Source organism: Lolium rigidum, chromosome 7 (genome assembly GCF_022539505.1).
Source record: "Lolium rigidum isolate FL_2022 chromosome 7, APGP_CSIRO_Lrig_0.1, whole genome shotgun sequence".
NCBI classification, from domain to species: domain Eukaryota; kingdom Viridiplantae; phylum Streptophyta; class Magnoliopsida; order Poales; family Poaceae; genus Lolium; species Lolium rigidum.
In genome coordinates this window covers 276,520,805-276,534,298 of record NC_061514.1, presented here as the reverse complement: position 1 = coordinate 276,534,298, position 13,494 = coordinate 276,520,805, and the positions used below count along the sequence as shown (strand labels likewise).

Genomic DNA, 13,494 nt, shown 5'->3' with positions numbered 1-13,494 from the left:
TTGAGTGCGCCACGTAAACTTATTTTGTGGCGCACGAGACCGTGTGCGCCACAAAACTAGCTTATTTTTGTGGCGCATTGCTGAACCCTCGCGCCACGTAAACTATGTGGGGCCCACATCCTGGCACTCCCAATTATTAGCGTAGGCATTTCGTGGCGCACACAGCCTCGCCGCGCCACGTAAATAACTATTTCCGTGGCGCACACGGCCCGCTGCACCACGAAATAACTATTTCGTGGCGCACTTGCTCGGTGCGCCACGAAGTGCATTGATTCCGTGGCGCACCTGAGCTGGTGCGCCACGTAAATAGGGGAACTTATATTATCCCCGTACCCCTCCCCGCGCCCTCATCCCCTCTACCTCCGCGCCGCCTCTCTCCCTTCTCCCCCTCCGATCCGTACCAAGGCGCGCCGCCATGGTCGTCGCCGTCGCCATCGCCGTCGCCGCCGCCTTCCTCCGCGAGGGGCGCATGCCCCCACGCTCCACCCATCCCCGCCACCAGCAGCACATGCCGCTGCGGCGTGGAGGAGGAGGGGCCAAGGCGTGCGGGGAGGAGGTCCGGCGCCGCCGCATCAAGGAGGAGGCCGAGCCGCCGCGTCCTCCACCTCCTCCACCCCGCCATCGTCGTCAAACTCCTCCTCCACCCCTGTTTTCGGTGAGCTCCACCTCTGCCCTCCCCTCCCTCTTCCTCTCCCGCGCGAGCACAAAGTGCTCGATGAAATGCTCCGGATTTTGTTGTGCTCGTTGTTGTGCTCCGGATGTTGATGCTGCTGTGTTGCTAGTTGCTAGCACGATGTTGGAACGATTTAGCTTGACATTGTTGGAGGTGCCTTTGGTTATAGAATGCCATTGTTGGACTCCCATGATTGTTGCTCCAGTCCCCCTTTTCTTATTCTGGATGTTGTTTCTCAGTATCTCCTCTATGCAGAGAGGGGGGAGAACTCTCTCCCCTCATTTGCTGGCTTGGTTTGTTACTCAGTATCTCCTCTATGCAGCCAAGTGAAGCTATCTGCTACTTTGATTGTCTTGCATGCTATGGTAACTGAATCCATGCAATTGCTTGGTTCTGGACATTGGGTGATTCAATCTTCACCTGTGCCAAGTTGCAATTGATGTCTAATGCAATTGTAATTAACTCGCTTATCACCTTGTATGTGCACAGGGATTGAATTATGATCCCATTGCTTGCGCTTGTTGCTCGTCAAGAACTGCATGAAAGCCTTGATTGCTTTACTCGAAGCTTTGGCTTTAGTAAAGTGTCATGTGCGTGTCATGTCTGCTATTGCTTGATTAATTGCTGCTATGCTTGTTACCGATGGAGCTATAGTTGATTAATTGGTGCTATGTTTGTTACCGATGCTGCTATATTGCTTGATTAATTGGTGCTATGCTTGTCACTTCTTATTAATGAACCATGTGTTGGTGATGATTCAATTAAACTAAATGGATTTGATTTGTTTTCCAACCTTTGTTGGAAACAAATCCAAAGTTTGAACTCGTATAAGGTGATGAGGACTTGTTTACTGGTGTGGATTGCTTATGTTATCCAAATAGAGATATTCGAGTAGGGAATCATGTAAATGAATGCCACTATGGTATCCTTTGAAGAAAATGGGAAGTTTCGATGGTTTAAAAGACTAGCTAGGTGATGCTAGGTTATTCAGGTTAGTTGTCAAGGTTGGTTTTATCTCGGTTAACATGGATTGGCTATGTGCTCTTGCTTACTTATGCATATCCATCTCTACTCGGATTGACTAGCTCAGGCTTGGCCTCTCTCTTGCCAGCATCACTTTGTTACTACCAAGTGATGAGTAATCCCTTATGGACCCTAGCTTTGTTTTGAACTCAACTGAGTAATGATATATTTCTTTTTCTTGTTGGCTTTTATGAAATTAGAGATATCCACCGTAGGGGATCATGTAAATGAATGCCACTGTGGTATCCTTTGAAGAAAAAGGACTGCTTCGATGGTTTTAAAATGCTAGGTGGTGCTAGGTGATTCAGTTGGTCGTCAAGGTTGGTTTTATCCGGTTAACTTGGATAGGCTATGTGTTCTTGCTTACTTATGCATATCCATCTCTACTGGATTGACTAGCTCGGGCTTGGCCTCTCTCTTTCCAGAGATCACTTGGTTACTACCAAGTGATGAGTAATCCCTTATGGACCCTAGCTTTGTTTTGAACTCAACTGAGCAATGGTATATTTCTTTTTCTTGTTGGCTTTGATGAAATTAGAGATATCCACTGTATTGGATCATGTAAATGAATGCCACTGTGGTATCCTTTGAAGAAAAAGGACTGTTTCTGATGGTTTTAAAATGCTAGGTGGTGCTAGGTGATTCGAGCTTGGTCTGTCAAGGTTGGTTTTATCTCGGTTAACTTGGATAGGCTATGTGTTCTTGCTTACTTATGCATATCCATCTCTACTCGGATTGACTAGCTCAGGCTTGGCCTCTCTCTGCCGACATCACTTGGTTACTACCAAGTGATGAATAATCCCTTTGGAGCATCTCGCTCCATGCATGCTATGTGTGTTTGAGCATCTTGACTTATGTCACCATGGTTGCTGGTTTGGTGGTGTTTTTGTACTTGTCGATGATTAGATGGTTGGTTGATCACTCATACACTCGGGTGTCGCTAGTGAGCCTGGTGTGATGGCACAAATATCAATCTCTTGTGCATCCTACCCGGCCTCACTAACGCCATCCCGGGATGTTCATATTTGTTTCGACCAACAAAGTATGAGGCATTCCATTTAGTTCATACTAGCTACTTCTTAATTGCATTGGCCTTTCTTCCATTTTAGTGCCGATGATTAGAATGTTTGGTCACCTATACGCCGCAATATACTTTGTAGACGAGCCCCCTTTCTCGGCCGTCGTTCCGTGAACGAGTCCTTGATGAGACAACAACGCCGACATGCCTCTCCGGCGCAGCACCACTTTCTTCTCTCGCCGTCCAGTGACGTGAACGAGTCCTCAATGCCAAGACGGTGCCGGCCTCCCTAGCATCATGCCGACCACCGCTGTCGCGCTCGGGCCGTGCCGATCACGCGCCCGCACTCTCGCCTTTTGCCCGGTGAACGAATAGACTAATCGTTGGAATAAGGAAGCCGATGACGGCCGATCGCAATTTAATCTTGCGACCGGCTGTCATCGGTTTCCTTATTCCAACGATCAGCCTATTGGTTCACCGGGCAAGAAGGCGAACAGATGCAGGGCGCGGGACACACGGCTTGAAGCGCGCAACACGGCCCGACATAATGCTCGGGCAGGCCGACACGGTCTTTGCATCAAGGACTCGTTCACCTGGACAGCGAGGGACCGGCGTGGTTCTGCGCCGGAGATGCAGATCGGCGTTGTTGTGTCGTCAAGCACCCGTTGACCGAACGCCGACCGGGGAAAGGGGGCCCTTCGCAAAGTATTTGTGTTGACCAACAATGTATGAGGCACATATTCTATTTTGTCATTCCATTTGCTTTGAGATTTTCAAAATGCCGATGATTAAAATGTTTGGTCACCGTACACTGGGGGTGGCGTAAGTGAGCCTGGTAAGATAGCACAAATATCAATCTCTTGTGCATCCTACCTGGCCTCGCTTACACCATCCCTAAATGTTAATATTTTTGTTGACCAACAATGTATGAGGCACTTATTCCATTTTGTCATTCCATTTTCTTTGAGATTTTCAAAATGCCGATGATTAAAATGCTTGGTCACCGTACACTCAGGGGCGGTGTTAGTGAGCCTCGTGTGATTGCACAAATATCAATCTCTTGTGCATCCTACCTGGCTCGCTAACTCCGTCCCTGAATGTTAATATTTGTTGCGACCAACAAAGTATGAGGCCCTTGTCATTCCATTTGCTTTGGTATTTTCAAAATGCGATGATTAAAATGTTGGTCACCGTACACTTGGGGGTGGCGTAAGTGAGCCTGGTAAGATAGCACAAATATCAATCTCTTGTGCATCGGACTTGGTCTCACTTACGCCATCCCTGAATGTTAATATTTGTGTTGACCAACAATGTATGAGGCACTTATTCCATTTTGTCATTCCATTTGCTTTGACATTTTCAAAATGCCGATGATTAAAATGTTTGGTAGCCGTACACTCGGGGGCGGCGTAAGTGAGCCTGGTAAGATAGCACAAATATCAATCTCTTGTGCATCGGACTTGGTCTCACTTACACCGTCCCTGAATGTTAATATTTGTGTTGACCAACAATTTATGAGGCATTTATTCCATTTCTCTTGTGCATCGGACTTGTTGGTCTCACTTTCTTCCATTTTCATCATAGTAGGAACTGGATGAAGGACCCCGATGCAAGCGAGCCTGGTGGGTAGAGATGACGGAGCAAAGGAGGAACCGGATGAAGACTACTTTGTATCTCGAAATTGTGAATTTTGTATGAATTAAGAGTTGTATGCAAAACATTTGACACTTGCCACTATATATGTATCTCGATCGGGCTCTAAGTAATGTGATGATGATGTCTATGTTATATCTCGTGCAATGTACATGATATTTATATTATATCTGAATGTTGCTGTATATAACCCGTGTATCTCGTGTATCCGTATTGCTGTCTATAAACCGCATGTGTATAGCAGAGCAGCACAAAATCGTGTATAATACAAGCAAATTCCGTGGCGCACTAAAAACCACCTCGTGGCGCACGCTTTTCGTGGCGCACCTAAGAACAAGTGCGCCACGTAAACCTTAATTCCGTGGCGCATGGGCAGGTGCGCCACAGAAACCTTATTTTTGTGGCGACGTTTCTGTGGCGCACCTCCCATGCGCCACAGAATCCATTTTTCGTGCGCCACTGATGAGGCTTTTCCTACTAGTGAAGCGGATGAGCCACTAGTCCATTGGTGAAAGCCCAACAAGATTGAAAGATAAAACACCACATACTTCCTCATGAGCTATAAAACATTGACACAAATAAGGAGTAATAAAGTTTTGAATTGTTTAAAGGTAGCACATGACGTATTTACTTGGAATGGCAGAAAAATACCACATAGCAGGTAGTTATGGTGGACACAAATGGCATAGGTTTTGGCTCAAGGTTTTGGATGCACGAGAAGCATTCCCTCTCAGTACAAGGCTTTGGCTAGCAAGGTTGTTTGAAGCAAACACAAGTATGAACCGGTACAGACAAAACTTACATAAGAACATATTGCAAGCATTATAAAACTCTACACCGTCTTCCTTGTTGCTCAAACACTTTTACCGTAAAATATCTAGACCTTAGAGAGACCAATCATGCAAACCAAATTTCAACAAGCTCTACGCTAGTTCTCCACTAATAGGTTTAAACTACATGATGCAAGAGCTTAAACATGATCTACTTGAGAGCTCAAAACAATTGCCAAGTATCAAATTATTCAAGACAATATGAAGCATTTTATGTTTCCAACGAAATAACAATAAGTGTTGCGGCTTTCAACTTTCGCCATGAATATTAAAAACGAAGAACACAAGTGTTCATATGAAAAAGCGAAGCGTGTCTCTCTCCCATACAAGGATTGCTAGGATCCGAATCTATTCAAACACAAACAAAAATAAAAACACACAGACGCTCCAAGTAAAGCACATAAGATGTGACCGAATAAAAATATAGTTTCACTAGAGGTGACCTGATAAGTTGTTGATGAAGAAGGGGATGCCTTGGGCATCCCCAAGCTTAGACGCTTGAGTCTTCTTGAAATATGCAGGGATGAACCACGGGGGCATCCCCAAGCTTAGGCTCTTCACTCTTCTTGATCACATTATATCAACCTTCTCTGTTGACCCTTGAAAACTTCTGCCACACCAAACTTCTCATAAACTTCATTAGAGGGGTTAGTACTCAAGAACTTTAATCCACTTTAGTCCTATAGTGACACATTGCAAGAACTCAATAAAACATTAGCTACAGCTCTCCACGTCTAGAAAGCCTTACTTAAAGTCCACAAGAGACAATGCAAAAAACAGAGACAGAATCTGCCAAAACAGAACAACCAGTAAAGACGAATTTTTTCGAGGTACTTCCGTTGCTCAAATCAGAAAACTCAAAACTAATGAAAGTTGCGTCCATATCTGAGGAACACGCATGAATATTTGCAGAATTTTTAGGTTCTCCTACAGAGAGATCTACTCAAATTCGTGACAGCTAAAAATCTGTTTCTGCGCAGAAATCCAAATCTAGTATCAACTTTCTATTAGAGACTTTACTTGGCACAACAATGCGATAAAATAAAGATAAGGAGAGGTTGCTACAGTAGTAACAACTTCCAAGACACAACAAAACAGTAGCAAAATAAAAACATGGGTTATCTCCCAAGAAGTGCTTTCTTTATAGCCATTAAGATGGGCTCAGTGATTTTAATGATGCTCACATAAGAAATAAGATTTAAAGCAAAAGAGAGCATCAAGAAGCAAATTAAAAACACATTTAAGTCTAACCCACTTCCTATGCATAGGAATCTTGTACACAAATAAATTCATGAAGAACAAAGTGACAAGCATAGGAAGATAAAACAAGAGTAACTTCAAAAGTTTCAAGCATATAGAGAGGTGTTTTAGTACCATGCAAATTTCTACAACCATATTTTCCTCTCTCATAATAATTTTCAGTAGCTTCATGAATAAACTCAACAATATAACTATCACATAAAGCATGTTTTTCATGATCCACAAACACATAATTTTTATCAAGCTCAAAAATAATGGGATTAAAACTTTCAAACCCACTTTTATCAACAATATAACAAGATGATTGATCAATCTCAAAAGATATGGGACTCCTAGATAAAGTCAAGACCTCTCCAATCCCGTTTTCATTAGTAGTACAATTAATATTATCAAGTAACATATGACCATCATCTAGAGATTTATCATAAACATTTGCCAAGCAAAACTCTTTAGTACCTTGCATTTCGACATCAGGCACAAACAAAGCATTATCATAAGATTTATCAAAATAGCATGGATTATCGTAGATAACAGTAGCATAATTATTCTCACAAGTTTTACTCATAGGGAATATTTCAAGAGAATCCACAGAACATAACATTCATCCTCCTTTGGTAAGCATGGAGGACAATCAAATAGTGTAAGAGATAAAGAGTTACTCTCATTAGAAGGTTGGCATGGGTAGCTAATCCATTCTTCCTCCTTTTGTTCATCACTCTCCTCCTCTTTTTCATCCAATGAGCTTTCAGTGTTCATCAATTTATTCTTTCACAGGTTCCCGCAAATTGTGAGTGCATTCCCGTGCATGAATGAGTCTCTCTTTATAATCAATGATATAAGGATTATTGCTGTAATGTTCTATGCAAAAATCAAGGATAGAAGAGACATAATCTTTAAGGTCCTTACAAGCAACACAGGTTTCATAATTTTTAGACATGAAGGATTCTATTTTAGAAGCTCCCATAAATAAAACAAATTGTTCTACTTCTTCGAACCCAAGATGAATATAGTTATTCCATTGATAGTTCATAATTAAAACTTCTTCACTAAAGCCACATTGGAATTTAAGATGTTTAGTATCTTGTTTAGAGCAACAATTTATATCATGGCGTTTAAGCAAGATTTTAGCAATTGTATTCAATTTTTCTAACACGGCACTCATGACTTTACCCTTTCTTGATTCTCTATAATTCATATATAATTCAATAAGCTCCAAATAGATTGTGGGTTCTTCCATAACAACAGTTTATAATTTTTCGGTTTTTCAAATTTTTATGGATTTTCGGGTGTATAGGGAAAATAAAACAATACAAAAACAAACTAGACAAAAGTAAACTAAGCAAAATAATACTAGACATAAATAAACTAAGCACAAATAAACTAGACAAAAGTAAACTAAGCAAAACAAAATAAAAAACAGAGAGAGAGGTAGAGTGTACTCCCCAGGTGAACTTATGAGTAGAGCTATGCCTCCCCGGCAACGGCGCCAGTAAAATAGTCTTGATAACCCACAAGTATAGGGGATCGCAACAGTCTTCGAGGGAAGTAAAACCCAAATTTATTGATTCGACACAAGGGGAGACAAAGAATACTTATAAGCCTTAACAACTGAGTTGTCAATTCAGCTGCACCTGGAAAAGCACTAGTAACAGGGGTGATGTGAAAGCAACAGTAATATGAGAGCAATAGTAATAGTAACACAGAGGCAATGGCACCAGAAAAAAGTTGATACTACTTCTAATGACATATAGGACCGAGTGAATATTTGATGATGAAAGATGGACCGGGGTTCCCAGCTATCTACACAAGTGGTAACTCTCCAATAACAAGTGACAAGTGTTGGGTGAACAAATTACAGTTGGGCAATTGATAGGACTGAAATAGCATTAAGATAGAACATCAAGTTTATTAATTATGTAGGCATGTTTTCCATATATAGTCATACGTGCTCGCAATGAGAAACTTGCATAACATCTTTTGTCCTACCAGCCCAGTAGCGTACGAGCCTCAAGGGAATCTACTGGTAATTAAGGTACTCCTTTTAATAGAGCACCGGAGCAAAGCATTAACACTTGGTGACAACATGTGATCCTCATATCTAAGCCATCCCCTCCAGTTATTCCAGTCTTGTCACTCTGGGGCCTCGGGTTCCGGACATAGACATGTGCAAACAACTTGTAGATACAATCTAAGCAATAAGTATAGAGCTTAAATCTAAGATCATGCCACTCGTGCACTAGTGACAAGCATTAAACACAACAAGGTTGCAGCAACAATAACTTCACAAACTTATATAGATAGACCGATCATAATGTAACAATTCATCGGATCCCAACAAACACAACACCGATTACATCAGATGGATCTCAATCATGTAAGGCAGCTCATGAGATCATTGTATTGAAGTACATGGGAGAGAGAGTACCAACTAGCTACTGCTAGAACCCGTAGTCCATGGGGGAACTACTCACGGAGCATGATGGAGGCGGTGGCGTCGATGGAGAAGCCTTCCGGGGGCACTTCCCCGTCCCGACGGCGTGCCGAAACAGAGATTCTGTCCCCCGAAACGGAGTTTCGCGATGGTGGCGGCGTCCCTGGAGTCTTTCTGGAATATGATTGATTGATATAGGGTTTTCGCGTCGCGAGGAATATATAGGCGAAAGGGCGGCGCGAGGGGGTGCCCGGGGGGCCCACCCCATAGCTGGGCGCGCCCCCCCTCTTGGCCGCGCCGCCAGGTGGTGTGGGGCCCCCTTGGCCCCTCTCCGTCTCTCCTTCGGTGTTCTGGGTCTATCTCGGTAAAATAGGAAATTTGGCTTTTGTTTCGTCGAATTCCGAAAATATTGCCCGAACAGCTTTTCTGGAACCAAAAACAGCAGAAAACAGGAACTGGCACCTTGGCATCTCGTTAATCGGTTAGTGCCGGAAAATGCATAAAATCATTATAAAGTGTGAGCAAAACATGTAGGTATTGTCATAAAACTAGCATGGAACATCAGAAATTATAGATACGTTGGAGACGTATCAAGCATCCCCAAGCTTAGTTCCTACTCGCTCTCGAGTAGGTAAACGATAAAAAAGAATAATTTCTGAAGTGACATGCTACTAACATAATCTTGATCATAGTATTGTAAAGCATACGAGATGAATGAAGTGACTCAAGGCAATGATCTATAGTTTGCTAACAAATAGATAACATATAGCAAAAACTTTTCATGAATAGTACTTTCAAGACAAGCATCAAAAAGTCTTGCATAAGAGTTAACTCATAAAGCAATAAACTCTTAATAAGAGGTTTTGAAGCAACACAAAGGAAGATTTAAGTTTCAGCAATTGCTTTCAACTTTCAACATGCATATCTCATGGATAATTGTCAACACAAAGTAATATAATAAGTGCAATAATGTGACGCCCCGGAAGCAGTACCATGAGGATTCCAGCGAACCCGCCGAGATCCGCACGATATCGATTCTGAGACGCCCTCCGACACGACGTGCGCGACGAATCACACACGTGATGCCAGAGGAATTAACACGAGCGGTAATATTACAACGGGATTACAATAGAGCCCACAAGAAATATATATTACAACAACGACTCCAACGAGTCAAGATACAAATATACAATACAAAGATCCGAATCATACAGGAGATCGAATACGTCCGAGTATGGACAAGATACAAATTGGACTAAGAGTCCTGAAGATAACCAGTAGGCGCCCATAACCCTGCCCGTGCCAAGCCGGAAGGGTAACCTTGCTAACATCGTCATCTCGTACCTGTCAAAGTCGGGCCACTCGGTTGCCGACAAAAGGGAGGAAGCAAAAGAGAAAGGGAAAAGGCGAGAGTAAGTACCAAGGAACGAACTCCGGCACGTACTTAGCGAGACTAGAAATGGCTATGCTCGCCGAGCGAGTATATATATATATATCGCCTGGGGCTATATGGTAGGTTTAGCGGCAGCAAAACTATAACCAATAGAGACACGCTACGACATCCGTCTACTCAGAGAAGATAAGAGAGCGCATAAGGTAACAGATAAAATACTACACAAACATAACCCAGCCGATTACACATATCCCCTTCAACAATTGCGAAGAGGCAATGTAGAAGGCACTCAACGGTGGACAAGTTTTATTAGGTAGCCGTTATAGTAATGCTATATTACTACGCAAGTTATTAACAGCTTATTAGCAACAAGTATAACGGTGTAAGTTGTTCTATGATCAAGCTATACAATTCCAAGTCGTCCATAACCGCGGACACGGCTTATCGATAAGATGTACACCCTGCAGGGGTTGCCCAAATGTAACCATACGCATGCTCGACCCACTTACGACAGGTGGATGTCTCACAACAAGACCGTTCCCAGCTCAACAAGAAAGTCTAGGGGGCCACCCAACTAAGCTACCCGTGACGAAGTCCGGCCGTACTCCGAGACGGACTCAGGGTTTGCGTCGGCGGCTAGGCGTGCAAACCACACGCTTCGCTAAACGTCCCGCGGGGTACAGTACAGAATATAAACACCCGAAGGCAACAGGAAGTAAACACCCGAAGGCAACAATAAGTAAAGCATGGCATACATGGCATAGGCAAATAAAACCAAGGTTGTGGCCCCCTTTCAACCGACTTGAGAAAAGGTAATGGGTGAGGGGGGTCCCAATAATCGTCCCCACGCATAGGTAGAGCGCTCAATCTCGGAACAGTATAACAAGAACTCGGGTCCTAGGGGACATTAGCGAGTCAAAGTTCCGATGCTTTCGCAAAGGGGCTCACAGATGCCTCGCTTACAATTTTAGTTGTTATCAATTAAGTAAAGCATGTGTATCTCCAACAACCGATATAGCATGTGATAACCTCCCAACAACCCAACATATCCCGATAACAGATCGAGATAAACAACAGAGCCTAAACACGCCTACGACTCGCAAGGCTCAAACATCAAGCAACGGCTATGGGTAAGGAATGATATATATAGGATTATTATGGTAAACAAGTGGAATAGGACACGTGACTCGATAAAGAATCGCAACATAAGGATAGCAATGCGAGGGAGAGTGTATAATAGGTGAAGAGAGAGGGCTCGCCTGTGAAAAGCTGCAGAAGAACTTGTCGGAGAACTCGTCGTATCTCACATCAACACTTCGTGATCCTATCCGGGAAGAAGCAAATGCCGGAACACACAACGATGCAAATCTTACTAACTACGAAGAAGAATCGGCATGTTCCGAGATGATATGCATGCATGACATGGCATAGATGATGCGATGCAACTTATCCAATTTAATCGGAGTCGGAACCCCGAGCAAACAAATTAGGTTGGAGTTGCATTTCTACCGGAAAAGTTAAGTGTTGATTAGCATGGCAAGACATGGCAGGGGTGCGCTACTTCAATATTAAACGGAGCGGGGAAAACCTATATTCGGAATCTGAAATACTCCGCATATTATGTGAGGTGAGAATGCACGAACTATCACGACGCTACATGATGCGAGATGCTAACAGAATGTATGGATGGCATATTCATGTTCAGCATATTTTTCTGATCAATTTTCATATAGAACATATTTTATTTTGAGTTATAGTTTGAGAGATATGATTTTTGCAAGATATAAATATTTGCAGAAAAATAAAAGAGAAACAAATGTGCAGGCGACGAGCTGGGCCGGACCTGTGTAGAGGCAGCGGCGGATAGCGGCCTGCTGCGCGCTGGGCGATGGCTACACCGGGAGAGATACGGGCCGAGGCCCATTGGCAACACTGGATCTGGGAAAAACAAAAAGGAATGAGGCTTCTGCCTCAGATGGGATTCGAACCGTGGATCTCATGGGTGAGGAGCAAAGGTCGAACCAGATGGGCTACCTGCTGTTATTGATTTAGAAGAGGCCCCATGAAAGAAAACCATCTGCGCCTGCGGGATCTGAATGAAAAAGAAGAAAAACGAAAATAATTGACCACCGTGGGGATTTGATCTTGGGATCTGATGGGTAACAAGACCAGGATGTTACCACTGCGCTGCTTGTTTGGATGCTGATGGTTCTGGGTCGCCCGTCATCTAGAAGCAGAGGGAGGCGGAGCTCGGGCATGGCATCCATGGCGACCAGGATCTGGCGAAGATGGAGCTGGCGACTCAGGGCGAATCAAGGCGGGAGAGTTGGCGTCGGGGGTGCGGGAGAACACAAGGAAGCCAGAGGTGTGCTCGATTTGGCCGGAGGAGGACGAGGGCGGCCGGAATCGACGCCGGAGTGTGGCGGCCATGGAGGAGATACGGCGACCTTGCGCTCGATTTACAGTGTATTGACTCGATTCCTTGCAGGGGGATGATGAGGACGACGAGCCGCATCTGATGATACCCTCAGGATGGTGGGGGGCGCCTTGTAGCGACGGCGCCACAGAGTTGCTGCGGGGAGTTTCTCGTTCGTTTGTTCACAGAGACAAGAAAGAAGAAAGGGTGGAGAGGTAGGTGGCGGCTGAGCGAGAGGGAGAAGAGGAGGGGCGCTAGGGTTTCTAGGGCGCGGCCTCGGATGCGGAATAAAAAGGGGAGGGGAGGTGGTGGTGCGGTGGTTGGATGTGAGGACCACGGTCACACACACTGCGTGCTCTCCGTGAGGAAGAAGAGGACAAGATAGAAAAGGAGGTCGAAGGGGTACGGTGGAGGAGGTGGCTTGGGCCAAGGAGAGAAGAGAGAGATGGGCCGCCGGTGTGAAGATAAGGAGAGGTGGGCTGCCAGGTAGGAAAAGAAAAAGAACTAGGGAAAGCTGGGCCAGAAAAGAGAAAAGGGTCCAGCAAGGTTAGGGGTTTCTCTCCTTTAAAAACTATTTGCAAACATGATTTAAACCAATTCAAATAAAAGTTTGAAATTTAATACAAAGGCAGAGATAAGGATAAAATAAGTTCCAAGTTTTATAGTAAACATAATATATAGTTTTGTTATAGGGTTTTGTTAAATGAATAGAAGAGGGGTTTAATATAGGAACCATATGAGAGGGAAAACAAAAATAATTTGGGTTTATAAAAATAATTTTATTTTGTGAACACATG

At 43.9% G+C, this 13,494-nt stretch overlaps 1 protein-coding gene across 1 annotated transcript in view; it reads right to left on the bottom strand.

Moving 5' to 3' along the window:
- Positions 1–12,548, bottom strand: part of LOC124672803 — a 37,195-nt gene extending 24,647 nt beyond the window's left edge. Inside the window, exons 1-3 of the mRNA XM_047208975.1 lie at positions 12,462–12,548; positions 12,316–12,373; positions 12,125–12,219 (exon numbers count right to left, since the gene is read on the bottom strand). Of these exons, the coding sequence (XP_047064931.1) occupies positions 12,125–12,219; positions 12,316–12,373; positions 12,462–12,548 (240 nt within the window). The remainder of the gene's footprint in view (positions 1–12,124; positions 12,220–12,315; positions 12,374–12,461) is intronic.
- Positions 12,549–13,494: the final 946 nt, after the last annotated feature.